Source organism: Crocodylus porosus, unplaced genomic scaffold (genome assembly GCF_001723895.1).
Source record: "Crocodylus porosus isolate Cpor-Errol unplaced genomic scaffold, CroPor_comp1, whole genome shotgun sequence".
In the NCBI taxonomy this organism is placed as follows: Eukaryota; Metazoa; Chordata; order Crocodylia; family Crocodylidae; genus Crocodylus; species Crocodylus porosus.
In genome coordinates this window covers 7,375,737-7,395,721 of record NW_017728912.1, presented here as the reverse complement: position 1 = coordinate 7,395,721, position 19,985 = coordinate 7,375,737, and the positions used below count along the sequence as shown (strand labels likewise).

Sequence of the window (19,985 nt, the reverse complement as noted above, 5' to 3'; positions counted from 1 at the left end):
GCGGAGGTGGTTCAAGCACCTACATTGAACACCTTCAAGAGTAAATTGGATGCTTATCTTGCTGGGATCCTACGACCCCAGCTGACTTCCTGCCCTTTGGGCAGGGGGCTGGACTCGATGATCTCTCGAGGTCCCTTCCAGCCCTGATGTCTATAAAATCTATGAAATCTATGAATGAAATACAAAGTGAAAAACATAAATGTTACAAATAGTTACAGATGTATGGTAACTAAGAATAAAATAGAGAATGAAATAAAGCAGAAAATACCCTGTCAGAATAAAAGAGCTCACAAAAGTTCCCTCAAAGTATTTCAAATGCTTTTTACAAGTGACCTATTGATATGAATGCATTATCTAGGGAGAAAAATTGTCTCATTCTGAATATATAACTTAAAACTATAAATAAATTATGTCCGATAGATAGAACAAGGAATACAGGTTTGAGGTTTAATATCTTGCTACTTTGCCACATTTTGTAGATGATGCTTAGTGGGAAGACATTTCCCTAGACAGCTAACAGGACAGTTAACTCATTAAGGGACGATAAATTTTATTTCTCCAGTGACTAAGTAGCAGCCCCAATGACTTGAAGAGTGACCCCAGTTACCCTACTTTAGCTGAAAAAGTGGTTTAGTCAGATTAGGAAGAAATCGGGTAGGTATGGAGCGAAAGAGGAAAATTCAAAAAAGTGGATTCAATCTTGTAGGTCCCAAAGATAACATAATGGGGGAGGGAAAATGACTTGTAAATAAACAGGTAGAATGCCCCTTAAGAATTACTGTCAATTAGGGCAAGTCCAGCTAGACTTGCAAAAATTTAAGAGGGGAGGGAGGATGGAATGGCATAGTATGTCAATACTGCCCTTGCAGCAATCCCAAGATTGCTAGTGAGAAAAAAGCCCTACCCATCCACTTCTGCTCCACATATGCTACATGCTGAAAAAAAAAAAGTAGGGTCATCAGAAGAGCAGTGCAGAGTATGTCCTGTGTCACTCTCAGGAATACATCCAAAACTAAGATCCTGTGAGGGATTGCACAACATTTTTTAGCAAGCAGCATGTACAGAGCAAGAGCAAGTAGGCATGGCTTGGTTCTCAGTGGTGGCTTCTGAATCACCATGGAGATGGTATGGGCACATCCTTAGTCCTCAGACATATAAAAGCCCTTTGAAGCAAAAACAAGTGCCAGGATCCAATTGTTTTTTTTTAAAGCTGCATAGGATGTTTTCAATGGAAGCCAGATGCCTGGATACCTTTAAAACCAAATCATTTCAGGTGTTTAGTCATAGCTAAATCCACTTTGACCACTCAAAGCTACCATAAGCAAGGAGCAGAAGCTTCTACCCTTTTTCAAGGGAAAATCCACATGTGGCATAAAAATCTTGACATATTCTGCAGTGACTGAATTTGAGGCAAGAAGCAGGCAATCCTTGAACAGGAGAATATCCCTACCAGACCCTTCTAGCTGGTATAAATTAAATGTGCACTGCTCTAACTTACTCTGGAGTTGGACTGATTCCCAGCTTTCCCCAAGTTGGAGAAGTGAAGATGATTTAGATCCATCTTTACTTCCCTAGATACGCCTCAGCTACAGCTTAATTACTCTTACACTGCTTAATTTCAATTTCTGACTTCATCCTGAAGGAAACTGATCTGCCCTTAGCTCCTTTTATTGTTGTGCCATATGCCAATAGTGCTAATTTTTTAGAGAAAAAGCCAATGAATGACAATTGAACTGTCACTACACAGACAGCCTCTGTGATCAGTCTGTGCAGGGAGAAGTGAATTGATATAAACTGCCTTATGGTACACTACACCCAAATAAGCACCTTGTTTTAGAGATGCACACTACACCATCTCCAAAAACAACATTCACTGCAAGCATTGCCAATTATGAATTACAGCACTCCACAGAGCCCTCCCAAGAATACACTGCTGAATGAAGTATTCTAGGGGCAGGAATATGATATTTATATTACACAACAATTAATTGTTTGCTTTTTTTAATATCATTATTCTAAAGCATGCTGGAGATATTTCTATAACAATGAGAATTCACATGCACTGTGAATGGCAAGGGCCATGGCAAGATATATCCACCATTCCCCATCTACCAGCCAGAACAGATTAATAGGGGATAAGCATGGAAGCCCAGAATATACAGTGATGAGAACTGTCACTTCTTTCGCTGGAATAACCCCTCCCCTCCCCAAAATCAACTTTTGCATGAAAAACTCAAAAAAAAGGAAGGAAAAGGTGAGGAATAAAGGAAGAAAAATGGATAGAAAAGCACACATAGAACATCACACAGTAGGGAGATTTAGATTCTTAACTCCTGAATTCTTTACTAAGCAAGACCAATGAACTGTTTGTTGTACGAACTATAGATGGCTACAAGCTTCCCTGACAGCTTTCCCGTATCATCTGTATATTAAAAAAATGATTGGCTACCACAAGGGAATGAGCTCAAGCTTGATTAAGGATGAAAATATCAACTACTAATATGGAATAAATATTTTTTATTTCTTGCTTACATAAGTACGAACAGACAAGAATTAAAAATAAATAGGGTTTAAACAAGTGACCATTACAGGTTTAAAAATTATTTAAACAAGTGACTGAAACACCTGTATATGCAATACAGAAGTTAACAAGGCCTATATGAAATTAACTGAAAACTAATTTCAGACAAACAATTTACATGTATTGCTTATTGGAAAATGCTTCTTTAAAAACAACCCATTTTAACGGTCTTGGCCGGAACAGAAATCAAAGTAGGAAAAAAGAAAGAAGAAAGATCCTACATCCAAAAAAATTTGGAAAAAAAAGCAACTCCATACCTATATGCTAAAATACATTTGGGATTTTATTTCCTTGTCACTCTCAAAAATAAGTATATCTAACCAAAATCCCAGTCCCCATTTTCTACAGTACAGGATTCACTCAATGTAAAATATTTATTATCCTGAAATCTGCTACTCCATAATTAGCCAGGGACAGATCATTTATGCATGTCGAAAAACTAAGTAAAATAAATAGCACCATTTATGGTATATTACAAATTATTTCACTTACAGCAGTACTTTGGAGGCCAAGCCATTGACCAGTACCCCACAATAGTTAGTGTTCTACACATAGAACAAAAAATGAAGTTCCCTGACTTAAAGAGTCTACAATCTAATTTAGGTAATATTCAACAAAAGTAAAAAGAGGTAAAAATCTAACTGAAACAACGCAAACAAGTGATTTTATAGGGAATCTTGGGGGGAAAAAAACTACTAAAATTAAATGTCCCCAACTAGGTAGACTGTAGTTCTGAAAGTTATTATGATTTTCCCTTTGTCCTACAAGAAGTTAATGGGAAAAAAGAGGGAAAACAGAACACAAGTGGTTCCACAGGCAAGGATAAGGTCAACACATTCCATCCAGTCTTAGATATGCTCCCTCAAGCCACACATCAATATCCAGATGTAACCACTTCTGTATATTACCAATCACTCTCAACTAGTGTTCTTAAAAACAACCCAAAAACTTATGTTACAGCCTGAGTCAACAAAAACCACAGTGCTTTGTGTGTGTGCATGCAAGCAAAAACATTTTTGTTCCTAACTTGTTAAGAGGGCAAATGAGGGCATTTGTTTCACTTTAAAAATGTTTGGATTAAGGAGTTCATCAAAAAGTGATAAAGAATGCTTGTAATTTAAACACCCACAAGCACTGAAGGTGCTAAAAGGATTCAATTGATATGATTACCCAGTAAATTAGTATCTGTATACATTAATAGGTTCCCAAATGTCAACTTTTTAATAAAAATGGCTGATTTTATCTGAGACACAGTCACAGTCCAGTAATTAATTTACAGCTGTATTTGTATCTCTAAAATTTCAAAATTCTACATTCTGCCATTTTGGCATAAAATTTGTCTTCTAGCCATTTCATGAGGATTGTGTTTTTAATTGTCTAGCTCCATACAAATATTAATTCTCCCTACAAAAATTACAGCTCCTACAAAATCTTTTAAAATGAAACAGATTCATATCTCCCCACATACCTGCAGACCACCCCCAGGAATCAGGATTCAGGTCACACAATTCAGTAGCGGCTAATTTGCAACTGCAGATTTCTTTTGTCTTTTTAAATTAAAAAAAAAAGAACATTCTCACTCAATTTTTAAATGTACATTAAAGCTACAAGAGGATGGCAACTGGAGTATCCCTCCTAAATCCACCTTTGTAATCCAGGTATTTGAAAAAAAAAAACAACCACCACCCCAATTAACTGGTAATTTATTCTCTCTACCGAAGCATAAGAGTCCAAGACTGCTTCACCTACATGCACACTGCATTTAACATGGTAAACCTGAAAGATGTTTGCAATATTGTTAACATTTATACCACTGAGGAGATGAAAACAGAATTCAGTTCTGATCTGGATCTAAGCATCAAGGCTCAGGTCATCTCTCATGTGCATTATTCTTACGTTTGGCTTGCAGAATTCTTTATGACAGGTGATGAACAGTAAAACAACAAAAAAAGCTCAGCTTTCATATCTCACGCTTAGCTTGCCAGGCAAGGAGCATGGCAGGGGGAGCATAATTTTTATATGACAACTGAGCACATTTGATCTGAAAAAGAAAAAAAAAGAAAAAAGAGATGAAACCATACAATGGCAGTGTTGAAGTGACAATATAGGCATAATGATCCAGGAAGTACGCAAGAGGAAAAAAAAATTGTGGGCAATACCTTTTATCCTAACCACACAGTTGGTCCAATAAACACAGACAACAAACTTTTAGGTAGCACAGTATTCTTCCTTGGGTCTCTGAGAGAGAAGCAGGCAGACAGCTTCTGCTTGGTAGAAGCTGTACTTTTTGGAAGGAGTATTAATATTTCTATGGACCTAGGCAATCAAAAACACAATTCTTTTGAAACAGCTACTGTGATAACCAAAAGCTTGTTTAAGTCCATCTCAGCCATGTGGTAGTTCAATAAAGCATATCACCCATAAAAATCGCCTGGAACCATTTCTTTAGGTAACTATTCAAAGTAGAGCTCTCTTGCACCAACAGAATTATGGCCACAAAACCTCTCTACAAAAAAGAGAAGTTAAAATGGAAGAAAATGAGTACTCCTTAGACCTTGACCACCCCGGAGTAACAATAATCAACAGGAACACCAAGGCACAAAACATGAGTAACATCAGCTGGACTAGCATTGGCAGCCTTAAGAAATTTAAAGTCTCTATAACATACATGTGGTCCCCAGAAACTCACACAAGGACTAATTACAGACAGTCAAAAAGCCCAAGGCTGAAATGATTCAACTGTCACAGATTACTCTAAACTGCATAGACTGAACCAATAAGCAAGTGAACAGACATTCACTTTTGAGTCCAGAAATGCAGCCACATACCTACAGTGACTCAGGATAGATGCTAGGGGGTGCTAGAGCATGCCTCCCTGCTGGGTTGAAACAGACAAATTGGGCCAAGGCTAAACTGCCCACCCTGTGAGGTGGGGGCACTTGCAACGGAGGCGCAAAACATCCTGGGATGCCAGATTACTGTGAGTTAACTTGAATCTGCAGGGGATCTGGGACAGTAGTTCTTCAATAAATCAATTTAACCTAAATCGGTTCAGTCTGATATTACATCCACCCAAGTTTATCTTAAACCAGTTTTGGCCATTTTGAAAGTGGTTTATGTGCACTGAACTTCTGTTGTGTTACAAATTTGATCTGGTTTCCAATCATTTATACCAGTTTATGTGTAACTTCTCTCCCTAGCCAGGCTGTTCTACACTGCACGAGCTCAGCTGGTCTTAGTTCCTTCATATATCCAGTTTGCTAAGGTTACAAAATGCAAGATACAACACGGACGCTGTAAGCAGTGACAGTTCCTGAGTTTTGGTATCATGAAGGTTTTTTTTGACTGCAATTTAATTGTTATTCCAATTAACACAAGACAGGAATGAGCTTTGTGGCCACTTTCAGGAAGAGAACTGGTTAGGTAATGATATCGCAAGAAGTAAACAGCAAACTGTTTCATAAGCCTAGCAAAAATGCTCAAAGGCATCTCTGTCAGGCAATGCAACTTAAAGGACTATTTCATTATCACAAATTCAAATACTACAGACAGTCTGTATCATAAATGTACTGTTAGTTGGAGTTTAAAGAACAGATGAGAGGTGTAAACACTGCCACAGACAATCCGATTCCTAAACAAAGCTACTCTTAAAACAGCTAGTTTGTCAAAGGGAAAAGCTACATCCTCAGCTGATGCAAGCAAGCACAGATCAAATGATTTCAGTGGATCTATGCCCTATTGTACCAGCTGAGGATGAGGCCCAATTTCTTAGATATCTATAACATTTCAGGAAGCAATAGACTTGAGTTCAATGTACATGACAATACAACTCTGAAGTTACCAAAGCAAAGAGACTCTTGTTGTTGCACCTCACAGGCATTAAGGAAACATTTGAATTTGCAAGACTTTCAGATGTGAAACGAAGTGATCAGTCCTATTCCCTCGGAAAGGCTCCAAGCTACAATGATTCGGATGCTGCATCCTTCCTGGAACCAATTAGATGTTATTGCAAGACGGGCCACTATTTAAACAAGGACATTTGTTCTTCCTCTCCTCATGACGCTATCTTATCATAGACCAAGTGTTTTATATCAGCACGCTGAAATTGTGTGTAATGTACAAGGATGTTCAAGATAAATTCTAAGAGTTACAAAGCAAATACTTCCTTTCACTGTAAACAATATGACTGAATCCACTTCTTGAAGAAATCAAGCTATATTTATATTCACCCTGTTGAAATGCTACAGGCAGCCATAGAAGGATAAGTTTATAATAAATTGCTATATTTGGAAACCCTTGTTGCTAAGCATCTTATAACATTCAGCACAGTTTATATCATTCATGTCCCTGCTACATAATTAACATTTCATATGTTTTCAAAAAAGTGCAGTGCTTATCTTTGTTGTTAATTTAAAACCATTATAAATTTTTAGGGAATTAATAAAAGGCTGTGCGGCCAATTAATTAGAGCAGCAGCCCGATCCCAAGGGAATACAAACACAGACATTATATGCAAGGATATGGCACAGCCTATCTTCTAAACAGTATGTCTGTTTGAGATAAAACACTTCAGCTGTTCATGCTAAAAGGTAGTCTACTAAACAACATAGGATATGGAAAACCTCCTCCAGTCCCAAGAATATTGTCCTATTCAAAGGCCTAAACCTGTACCAAGTATCCTGCCAGATGAATACAAGACCACGCAGGGCCCCACTGAAAATCAGCTGGGGGCTTCTACCTGGGGTTCACTACAGGATTGGTGCCAAAGGCTTCATTCAAGGATCACTAAAGCTTATGCAGATCCTTCCACATTAACCAGTTCTCAGAGATGCAAACCACTTGTTAAAGGAGAATGCAATACAAACCTTTACCTAGTGCTTACAGAACAAACTGCTGAACAGTAACAGTGTTGTAAATCAGGAATCCTGGTTCCTCCATCCTAGCAGTTACAGACAATATAACCAAACACAGAAATCTAGCATCTTTGTTCTGAACAAAGCGAGTCTAAGCAAATGACACGTCCCATGTTAGGGACTTGGGGCATTTTTCTTGGAATGTGCTCGGGTTGCGGGGGGGAGAGGGAGAAAGGGCTCTTTAACTGCATTGGCTCTGAGAGGCATTCTAATTAAAATGTTACAGCATCTTCAAAATGGCAGCAGGGCGATTTGACCAAAGCTCATCTAAGGAACATTAGTTGAGGCACCACCACCTCCATTCTGAAGCACAGGAACATCGATATACAAGACTCAGAGGCTGACTAGAGCATGGTAATTAGCACACTCCAGCAGACTTGATTCACCGAGTCTGCTCCAACATGCTATAACTGCAGCACATTGGAGCAGGCTCCCAGAATGTCTACAGGCACTCTTGGGTTCTATCCCTTGCTCTGCAAAAGTAACTGTATGCAATCTCTCTGCTATATTTTTAAAAAATAATAGACCAATACTGCCTCCAAAAGGAGAGATGCCAAGGCTTTACTCAACAGGTAAAGGTATGGAGTACATGGAAGGTTGACACTAGTCACAGTATTGCCATCTTTCACAATTATAACATGAGGCTCAGGTCATGATATCCACTGTGTTTTCCATAAGCCAGAATCAAGACTGGTTTTTGAAAATGGAATCTGAAATTTCAAAACAATATCCTCCCATGGATTAAAAAACATGTCCCTCATGTATCCTAAAAGTTCAAAAACCAGAACAATAAATAGATTCATAGGTGTCTGGATTGGAAGGGACCTCAGTAGATCTTCAGGTCCGACCCCCTGCCCTGGGCAGGAAAGAGCGCAAGGGTCAGATGACCCCAGCCAGGTACACGTCTAGCCTCCTCTTAAAGACCCCCAGGGTAGGGGAGAGCACCACCTCCCTTGGAAGCCCACTCCAGATTCTGGTGACCCTTACCTTGAAGAAGTTCTTCCTGATGTCTAAAGAAGTACTATTAATAGACAGATGTACTCCCAATCTGTTAATGCTGAAATATTTCATGATTTTTAGAGTCTGATCCTCAATTTCTACATGTTGGCATTTGGTAAATAATACAGTCAGCAGAAGTCCATGAAAACCTGTCCTCCTCTTCCTCACTGCTTTTTGTGACCATCTTCAGGCTATTATAATAGTGTTTTACAGAAGGAGACACATAAATATATTTCCAGAGACTCAAGAAGGATGGAATAGGACCACACACAGGTGCCTAATAAAATGGAATAGTATCTAGTCCAGGAGCAAGCAAAATATGGCCCGCAGGCTGCATCCAGCCTGCCAGGCGATTTCATCCAACCTGGAGGCACCCACCAATTAATTGAACCCTGCCCAGCCTGTGCACTTCATTCCCACCCTCATGTATGGGAAGACTCTGGCTGAGGCAGCACACGTAGCTTCCAGCCAGGGCTGCTGCTGCCACTGTTGCAGTCACCAAGGGACCTGCTCAGCTTTCCCAGCCTCCAGTGGCTCCTCCTCAAGTACCTGCTGCAGCGCTGGCTCCAGGCAGCAGATAGGGAAGCTGGGCTGGGGCATGAAGTGCGGGGCTGGGGCTGGCAGGAGCAAGGCGCCCACACTTAGTGGGGTGGCAGGAATACAGAGCTCAGGTGGGCAGGGTGTGGGTGTGAGGAAGGGTGGGGAGGGTGTGGGGACCCCTGCCACACCACTCCCCTACCCCCATGACACACAGCTCCTACCACTGTCGGCAGCAGCACCAGGCCCTCAGGGTGCTTGTGGCCCACGCAGGTACAGCCAGCTGGTGGAGTGCAGCTCCAGCCAGTTCCAGGAGCTGCACATGGCAGCAAGGAGCAGAGCCAGGTCACTGGGCTCAAGTGCAGCTTCTGGGACTCACGCACCACCGAGGGGACACCCTGCACAACAGAGCCAGGGGCCTGGCCCTGCTCCCTGCCACAATTTTCAGGTCCCAGGACTTCACTGGGAAGCAGGGCTTCCCGCCATGTCCACAGAGTCCAACAAGCTGCACATGGCAGTAGGCAGCAAGGCCAGGCCACTGGCTCCATTGTGCAGGGCTTCTCCTGGTACTACACGAGTCTCAGCAGCTGCACATGAACTCTGCATGACAGAGCCAGCCTGGCTCTGCTCCTTGCAACCACATGCAGTTCCCAGAACTGGATGGTGTCATGTACCACCAGGCAACTGTGCCTGCATGGGCCACGAGCATCCCGAGGGCCCACTGCCTGCTGCTACTGCCGCCAGTGGCAGGAGCTGTGTACCGTGGAGAGGGGTATATGGAGGGGTTCCCACATACCCCCAACCCTCTCTCACACCCACCCTGCCCACACCCCAATACAACATGGCCACAGCCAACATACTTCATTTTTTAGCTATTATTCAATCACTTTTATGTACACTGTGCAAACATACATAAATCAGGACAAAAATCAAAAATATTTTTTAAAATAAAATTAAAATGTTATAGTAAATGCTTGACTTTTAATATATGATTTGTTTTTTTTCTGGTTCCAAGCTTGTACAAGGAGAACCTCCAGTGGCAAGGGGAGGGACTTCCAGTGGCAAAGATCAGGGTATTAGGGGACAGGACTTCTGATCCCAAGATGATGACCAGGGGGCAGGGCACCTGTCAAGAGGCGGGGCTACCACTGCAGCCCTCGACAGCTCACCAAAACTCATGAAGCTGCCCTCCAGCTAAAATAATTGTCTAGCCCTGATCCAGTTCATGGTCTTTTCTGGGCATCAAGGATGCTCTCGTCCTGATGAAAGGGAAAGGGGCTGCTTTTAGTCTACCATATGCAGTGCTGTCTGCATATTACGTATGGAGGCAGGAGACTGGGAACATACTAAGTGCATGTAGCATGAAGCATGTCTCAATGAAATGAAGGTTCTGGCAAGCCTCTAACAAGCTCTACTGAGCATGTACAGAAGGCAACTTTCAAAAGCTGAATAATTCACAGATCTCAGTATATTTTTGTATGGTACATACAGAAAAAGGCACTACTCTGACCTATCAGATTTCAAATTCCTGTCCAAGCACAAAAGTGCTACAGCTTAAAGAAAAAGCTGGAATATATTTTTAACGTTAGAAAATCTATTTTTCATTAGCCTAATTCTGAGGAATCAGTAGAGAGCAAGTATGGATCATTTCAGCCTGGAATGCTGAAATTAGGCAAAATTAGAGAAAATTGGAAACAAGAATTTATAATAAAATGTCTTAAACTATCTACATGGTGAACTAACTGTCCCCAGTGATAGCATCCTCAAGCACACAAGAGGTGCTTGGGAAAGCTGCACCTATACCAGAAGCAGTGAAGCCACTGCTTAGCAAAGTTTGGGACAGGTTACATAGCACTGCTGTGCTACAGCACCAATAAACGTGTCCCCAAAGTAACCAGCTTGAAATCACATTTCCAATTTAGGAGACACCCTAAATACAGCTTTAGAGAACACTACCTATAGATAGGGATCTACCAAAATCACTGCAAAATACTTAAAACCGCACAGTTTTTGCCTTCCGGCTGATCAGCAGCAGTGGGGCTGCTGGGTCTCCTCTGCCAATCAGGGGGAAGGGGGGAGCACGTTGAAACAATCCAGATTATAGGAGCCACTGCACAGCACACTTCCGCCATGATTTCTGTAGGTGCTGACCTATAGGCACCATTGTGGCATTAACCTATTGCAGTAGCACTGTAGTTACCATGTTATAGGCAGTGAGGTAACAAGTATAGAGGGCCAGCGGCAAACATACAGAATTATACATATGCGCACAAGGTATTGTGCCATCAATTATTAGGAATGAAGAGCCCTTGAGAAATAGCCTAAATTTGTTGAAAGCATACAAAAACATTTAGATTAAAAGCACTCAGGGGCAGGAACTGTTGTTCTGTAACATACAAGTAGAATGGCTAACACACTAGGATGCCAACTGCTAACTCAAGTGAGAAAATAAGTCAAAAGGAATAATAATATTTTGTAATAAAAGGGAGTTTATATATTTTGTAGTCAGGATTAAAGTCTTGCACAAGTTTACAATTTTCACGTTTACTTCTATTAAATGTATTGACTATAATAAAATCAATAGTAGCAGCTGCTTCTAAAATTTGTGAAAGAAGCTTTACAGAGAACTACTCAAATTATCTGTTCCTAAATAACCTTGAACTGAAATCAACAATCTTTGCTACAAATGCATGTGGTACTTTACACTGTAATACTGATAATATATCATGTTTAATTCTGAACACATGACCAAAATAAGTTCTTGACAAACTGGAGGGAGTTCAAGGGGGAAAAAAACCCCAACGTTTTCATGAAGCACAAAGGACTTATTTATGAGGAAATATTAAAAGAGCTAAATATTTATAGCCTGGTCAAGTAATGAATGAGGAGGTAGGGACTATGAGAACAGTACAGATATTTGAAGAGTGAAAAACATCAAGCAGGAAGAGTTAGTGGTTTACACAAGGTCATACTGAAAAGATAATTAAAAGGGATAAATTGAAACAAGAAAAACTTAAGACTGAATATCGGAAAACACTGCTGCACAGAGAAACATATCAGCTTATAAACAGTCTCCCCAGGGAAGCACTAGATGCCCAGTGCTTGGCATTTCAAGGTTATTTAGGAACAGATAATTTGAATTGTGCCATAGAAACAACCTTGCACTGGTAAACCAGTGAACTATATGCATCGCTAATGTTTAGGATTCTGTAATGGCGTATGTTTGACAAGCTGCGGCTAAAATAGTTAATTGTCTTTGTTTATAAGGCACATGTTCAAAAAAATATTAAATTCTTCTCCAGAAAATAATGGTGTAAAAAAAAAAAGCCCTCAAATAGGAGATCTGAATGTATTAATTTAAACTGTAAGCTAAAGTCATTTATTTTTTAATTCTGGCAAGAGGAAAAACATATCTAGCCTACTCTAAGCACAATTAAAAGGGCAGGGATGCATTTCCTCCAGCAGAGGTCACTCCAGGATAACAAATTATAAAAAACAGTCATTACAGAGTTCATGTTTATTTTTACAAAAAATACTGTTAAGTTGTTCTCTCCATGTCCTGCAGTTCTGAGGCACATATGACCATGACAAAAGATACAGAAAGCAGCATGCTGGGCAAAATGTAACACAGTTATAGAGCAAGAAAAATTCCTGACCATCACTGATCTGCTGTGGGAATTTGGACAAGTCACTTAAGCCATTTCCTCTCTTGCCTTTTATCTGACTGGTCTATATGCCATATGCCCTGCAGGAGAAATTAAAAAAAAAAGCCTCTCAATGTGCGTTTCTACAGTGCCTAGCATACTCAGTCCACAATCTTGGTTAGACTCTCAAAGCACTACAAACAGTAACAACACAGAGAGTCTACCCAATAAAATATGGCTGGTATTTACTTACACAGCATTTTACATCCACAAATGTAAAAGGCCTTCATAAAAGTGAGCAAACATTAGCATCCATTTATGGATAGGTAAGTAAATGACTAAGGTAAAAGAACAAAGTTGCGACAGTGCGACAGTGGAACCTATGCTGAAATTCCACTGAAATTTGCATCCTAATGTCTTTAGTTAAATCAGAGACTTCAGTCCAATCTATTTCATATTTCTTATGTGAAGTTTGCAAAGCAGAAAAAATTCCTCAAAGAACAGAAAAGAAATGGTTACAGTTTGTGGTGCAGGGGAGGGGCACACACTAAAGAATGCTTGCTAATTCAGAACAGCTTAAAGTGTGAGCATAGCTAGCAAAGTTCCTCTTCAAAAATGACGCACAGGATCCATATTTCTCTCCCCATTTGCTCTGTACAAAAGTCTACAAATGACTATTTGAGAACCAGCCCCACTAAATCCCTAATCTAACTATCAAATATTTGGTCTCAAATAGTCTGAGCAAGGTTCCAGCTGCTGACTAAAAAGCAAAGGTCTCTATAAACTATTACTAATCGTCTGACCCACCCAAGTTTCCTGTGTATTTTTGTTTGAATTACTTAAAATCCTTTGTGGAATTTGTTGCAAAACTTTACAAAAGTAGGAAGGCAAAAAAAGACCTAATTGTTTTAGATCTTTCTGTCTGATGAACTGCGTCTGTACAATACCAATAGGTGGATTTGCAGAGTAAGGGAAATCATAAACTGAATAGCAGTATCACATCCTAAGCAAGATCCAGAAACCTTACCTGCTTCCTTGCATAATGCTGCCAAGTCTGCTCCCACATATCCATGTGCACTGTCAGCCAGCTGCACCAACTCTGTTCCAGTCAGTACATGAGGAACCTGATGAAGAAGCTTCCTCAGTATGTCTAGTCGGTCCTGTGCATTCGGAACTCCAATTTCTATCTCTTTATCAAAACGGCCAGGTCTCCGTAATGCGGGATCCAGTGCATGAGGACGGTTTGTGGCACCTAGCACCAAGAGCTGACCTTCACTATCCTCCTAACAAGCCAAAGTAAAGAGAAAAAAGGATTAGAAAGTAAACCTTGAAATCCTACTGAATTTATTACACACAATTCAACATTAACAACTATCTTCCTGATCTGAAACAGAAGGTCAATAAACCAATTTAACCTGAATCAGTTCAATCCATCCAGGTTCATCTTAAACCAGTTTCAGCCATTTTGAAAGCAGTTTATATGCACTGAACTTCTGTTATGTTACCGATTTGAACCAGCTTACTATCATTTTTACTAGTTTATGTATCATTTTTACCGCCCTCTGGATAGCTAGTTAAAACCCGGACATAGTAGGGCTCACAGAAACCTGGTGGGATTCATCCCACAACTGGACGGTTAACATTAGGGGCTATAGACTATATGGGCGGGATTGAAGAGGGAGGAAAGGTGGGGGTGTGGCGCTCTAAGTCAAAGAGCAATACACATCCTCAACCAGCAGGATGGGGTCTGAGGGGCAGGCTGAAGTGCTCTGGGTCAGGATACGGGGGGGGGTCATGGGGAAAAGGACTTAACGGTGGGGGTCTACTACAGACCTCCCAACCAAGGGGAAGAGCTGGACCGCGAATTCTTGGGTCAGCTTGCAGAGGCACTTAAGGCAAGGGATGTAGTTGTCATGGGTGATCTAAATTACCCAGACATCTGCTGAGAGGAGCAGTTAGCCAGGTCAGACCGCTCATGAAGGTTGCTTGCCAAAATACAGGACCTCCACTTAACCCAGAGGGTGCACAGTCCCACCAGGGGGAATGCCCTGCTGGACCTGGTCCTGGTCCTGGCAAGGGGACTCCAGGTCCTCGACCACCTGGGTGATAGTGATCATTGCTTGCTTGAATTCACCATCCAGTGCAGGGTGTCAAGGGCCTGAAGCAAGGCAGTAGCCCTTGACCTCAAGAGGGCCAACTTCAATGAGTTGAGATTAGTGGGAGAGGTACTGGGGTCCTGGAGAGTAGCGGCACTGGGTGCCCAAAATGAGTGGTCATTCCTTAAGAAGATGATACTCAGAGACCAAGGGGTGACAATCCCAATGAGAAGCAAAGGGGGCAAGAGTGCCCAAGAACCCCCCCCCCGGCTCACCAAGGGCATTCGGGAATGCCCGATTGCCAAAAAGGAGGCGTACACCCAGTGGAAGGAAGGGGCTATCACCAAAGAGGAGTATACCTCCACCACTCAGGGCTGTAAGGAAAGCTAAGGCAGATACGGAACTAGGGCTAGCATCAAGGATAAAAAGTCCTTTTTAAAATTATATAGGGAGCATTAAGAAGGCACCAGGTAATGTGGGGCCCCTGCAAGATATGCTTGGCAATCTGGTGGTTGCACCAGAGGAGAAAGCAATCCTCTTTAACTATTTCTTTGCCTCCATTTTCTTGTGCACGGACCGGGACTCCCCTACTGAGATTCAGGACGGACTCAGGAGAAACTCTGCCAGGCCTAGGGTCAGGGAGGACCAAGTTAGGGAACTTCTGGAGGGGCTGGACATGTTCAAATCAGCAGGTCCAGATGCTCTCCACCCCAAGGTGTTGAGGGAATTGGCAGGGGTTACTGCGGGGCCCCTGGCATAGCTTTACAAGCACTCGTGGTGCTCTGGCCAGGTGCCCGACAACTGGAAGAGAGCCAATGTGGTCCATTTTTAAAAAAGGGAAGAGGGAGGACCCAGGCAACTACAGGCCTGTTAGTCTTACTTCAATCCTGGGGAAGCTCTTTGAGAAGATTATCAAGGAGCACATCTGTGATGGGCCAGCAGCGGGGATGATGCTCAAAGGCAATGAGTATGGGTTCATTAGGAGCAGGTCCTAGTTTCATAGCTGGTCCTGTCAGACCAACTTGCCTTCTACGATCAGGTCACAAAATCATTGGATGCATAGTGGATGTAGTCTTTCTGGACTTCAGGAAGGCCTTTGACACTGTCTCCCACCCCATTCTCATCAAAAAGCTAGGCGACTGTGACACTGATGCCTACACAGTCAGATGGATTGCAAATTGGCTACGGGATCGTAGTCAGAGAGTGGTGGTGGACAGGTCATATTTGACCTGAAGGGAAGTGGGCAGTGGAGTCCTCCAGGGCTCAGTCCTTGGGCCCGCACTGTTCAATTTCTTTATTAGAGACTTGGACGACGGGGTGAAAACACCCTATTTAAATTCGCAGACAACACCACAATCTGGGGTGAGGTGGACATGTTAGAAGGGAAGGACATATTACAGCGGGACCTGGACATGTTACAGGGGAGGGCAAATGAATATAGGATGGGATTCAATACTGACAAGTGCAGGGTACTGCACTTAGGCAGTAGGAACCAGCAGCATACCTATAGCCTGGGGAACTCCCTTCTTGAAAGCATGGCAGCAGAAAGAGATCTTGGAGTCATTACTGACGCCAAGATGAACATGGGCCAACAATGCGAGGATACTGTTAGTAGGGCTAACCGTACCTTGTTGTGCATCCACAGATGCATCACAAGCAGGGCCAAGAAAGTGATCCTCCCCCTCTATGCAACACTGGTTAGGCAGCAGCTAGAGTACTGCATCCGGTTCTGGGCGCCCCACTTCAGGAGGGATGTGGACAGCATTGAGAGGGTCCAGAGGAGGGCCACTCGCATGAACTGGGGACAGCAGGGCAGACCCTACGAGGAGATTTCATAGACATTAGGGCTGGAAGGGACCTCGGGAGATCATCGAGTCCAGCCCCCTGCCCAAAGGGACCTGCTTTGGGACCTTAACCTATTCAGCCTTCGTAAGAGAAGGCTGAGGGGGGACCTGGTGGCCATCTATAAACTTACTAGGGGGGACCAGCGGGGATTGGGAGAGAACTTGTTCTCCCAAGTGCCTTCTGGAGTAACAAGGAATAACGGCCATAAGTTGTTAGAGAGTAGGTTTAAACTAGACATTAGAAAGCACTACTTCACAGTCAGGGCAGCTAGGATCTGGAACCAACTTCCAAGGGAAGTGGTGCTGGCTTCTACCTTGGGGGTCTTTAAGAGGAGGCTTGACGTTTACCTAGCTGGGGTCATTTGAGCCCAGTTTTCTCTCCTGCCCAGGGCAGGGGGTTGGACTAGAAGATCTACAAGGTCCCTTCCAACCCTACATCTATGAATCTATGTGTAATTTCCATCCCTGGCCCCTATGAGCTTTCCACAACAATTTCACATAAAGTTATCTTCTAGCTACAAAAAACACCACCACACAAAGCACTTTTCAACTCATTAGATCAGAAATTATCCAGCACAGGAGCTCCTGGGAAAGAGAACGAACTGATGGTAATAAGCTGAAGACAACATGGGGGGACAACAGAGCCAAATGAAATTTCAGCTTTCTTCAAAAAAAAGTTGATATTTCTACATTGGCCTTTGACCCAAATCAGAACAAAGAGTTTAAATTGTTTTAAATAAATATAAAAACAATTACCATACTTACTTGATTACAAGACGAGGTTTTTCTTGCCCATTTAACATACAGGAAAAAAAGCTCCTTGCCTTACAATCAAGTACAAGGTTGCAGGGGACTGCCTTCCCCCATCTCCCCCCTGCTGCTCCCCCACAACAGCTCCCCCCTACACCTGCCCCCAACAGCTCCCTCAGCTACTTGTCCCTTTACTACCCCCCACCATTTACCCTAGTATATGCCCCCTGCCTGCTCCATTACTGCCCTCGTTTTCTGCTTTATAAAAAACTACCTTGCTTTTGAAACACGAGTCTCAGCCTGTCCCGAACTAGATATCTGCAAACAAACTAACTGGCCTTCTCCTTGTAAGATTATGTGATGGACCAGTACATGTGAAGGTATTTGTTTAGACCAGAGGCAGGCAAAGTCTGGCCTGCAGGCTGGATCCGGCCGGCTGTGGACTCCATTTCCCAGCAGCCCCCGCCCACATGGCTGGGGTCAGTTTCCATGGAGACCCCAGCAGCAGCCATGCTGTGATAGTGGGGCTGGGGTTTCTGTGAAGACCGGCCCCAGCAACACTGACAGGCAGCAGCAGTGGTGCCAGCCTCTTCCTGGGGTGGGGAGGGGAGGCTGAGGGAAGGCTGTGCTGTGAGCAGAAGCAAGGCGGGCTCAGCTGCCACTGCCTGTGCAGAGTGGGCAGCAGAAGCACCACTAGGAGGGTTGGCTACAGGGGCAGACTACAAGGAACTTTGGGATGGCTATAGCCCCCCCTGCTGCCAGGGTGCATGGTAGGACAGAGAGCTCCTTCAGAGCCAAGCTAGGATCTTGCAGGGATGACACCATGATTCAGAGCCAGGGCACAGCTGTGATCTGCAGCCTGCATGCTCCAGAGAGGGGCATGCAGAAAGTGGATTGCACCTCTGCCCCAGCTCCAGACCACGCTGTCACTGTTGCAAGAAGCCAGGGCAGAGCCATGTTCTGCTACCTGCATGTCCCTGCCCAGGGCATGCAGGCTACAGATTGCAGCTCTGCCCCAACTATGGACCATGCTGTCACCACTGCAAGATCCCAGCCTGGCTCCAGAGCAGCTCTGTGCCTTCCCAGCGCTGCTGGGGCTGGTCTCCACAGAAACCCCAGCCTTGCACACCTGTTGCTGGGATCTCCATGGAAACTGGCCCCAACCATGCAAGTAGGGGCTGCTGGGAAATGGAGTCTGGGTGCCAGCCAGATCCGCCATTTTGCCCACCCCTGGTTTAGACCAATATACTGGGAAGACAGGAGACAGTATGCTCTAGTAGCATAGTAAGGAACTGGACTGAAAGTCATAATATCTATCTTTCTGTATAACACTGCCACTGATCTACTGAACTACGCAGAAATGGGCAAGTGGAGTTTCACAAAGATGTGCCCTGGAAACAATCAATGTTTTCATTAATGACTTAGAAAAATATTAAGCTAATGGCATTTGCTGTGCTACAAAACTAGGAGACATCATGAGCAGAGGATGGCCAGAAAATTATACAGGATGAGCCACAGGATTGGAAGTGGGATAAATTTTAATAGATAATTTTAATGGAAATGGGGTAAAATTTAATAGATAAACTGAAACTGGAACAGGTGCAGAGAAAACCGGTAAAAAATTAGGAAACAAATAACCTATTTAACCTCGTAAAATGAAGGCTGAAAGGGATTACTCTATCATGACATCAAGAAGAAAAGCACTGGAGTGGAAAACTAGCTATTCAAGCAACAGGATAGCATTGACACAAGAATAAATAAGAATATATAAACCTAAATAAAAGGTTAGGCTAAAATTTGTAGCTGCTTACAGATGTAATCCCCCTTCCCACCAAAAAACTAGTGCTTTACTTTCATCTTGGTGCACCCCCCACAACCAGCACAGTGCACACCCAGAACAGATATCGTGTTCGTTTGACCCAGCTTACCCAACGTCTGTATACATTGCATGCTTCACCAGGGCTTTTTGGTGCTTTTAACTGATAGTTGATTGTATCAGCTTTCAATAAAAGCACCAAAATGCCCTGCTGAAGTACTCCATCTATATGGACGCTGTGGAAACTAACACACTTCCTCCTCTGGTAAAGCGCTGTTTGTCTGGGGTTATTTCATATCTGTCAGCACCCTATGAGACTATTTCTAGCCATCAGAGAAATGAGAATATATCACAGCTCTTCAACAGGAATACTGGCATCAAAAATCCTAACTGATTAACAAAACTGAGCTTGATGACTTTACAAAACAGGTTATATATCAGGTTTGTGATAGAGGACAGGAAGTTGCTTCCAGTAGCATGTAAGAGTTCAGCATCCGGGTCTGAAAAAAAGATCATCAGGTTGTTAGAAATGCACAGTAAATGGATTATTGTTATAATATTGTTAGAAATGGAGTGTTGTTAGAACTGCACAGTTTGCATCTCGCACCTGATAAGCAAAAACACTGCCAAGGACTTTTCTTTCTTAGCTAGCTTTGTTACAGTTTTTCTTATGCTAAATCACTCCCTCCTCCACACTCCTCTTGGTTTTCACATGCAGATTACAGAAGCTGGAATTCAACTGACTGTGTCCTTGAAAGGGGGGGGATTTCAACTCTTGGTGACCTAAAGAACTTTCTGAGCATGC

The 19,985-nt window shown here is 42.8% G+C and overlaps 1 protein-coding gene across 4 annotated transcripts in view; it reads right to left on the bottom strand.

Annotated features, from left to right (window-relative positions):
- SPATA5 (spermatogenesis associated 5) overlaps window positions 1-19,985 on the bottom strand; it is a 325,571-nt gene that overhangs the window by 276,966 nt on the left and 28,620 nt on the right. For 3 of the 4 annotated variants that reach the window (XM_019534017.1, XM_019534018.1, XM_019534020.1), the window contains one exon: window positions 13,702-13,957. The exons of the other annotated variant lie outside the window; for it this stretch is intronic. In XM_019534017.1, the coding sequence (XP_019389562.1) occupies window positions 13,702-13,957 (256 nt within the window). The remainder of the gene's footprint in view (window positions 1-13,701; window positions 13,958-19,985) is intronic. 4 annotated transcript variants of the gene reach the window in all.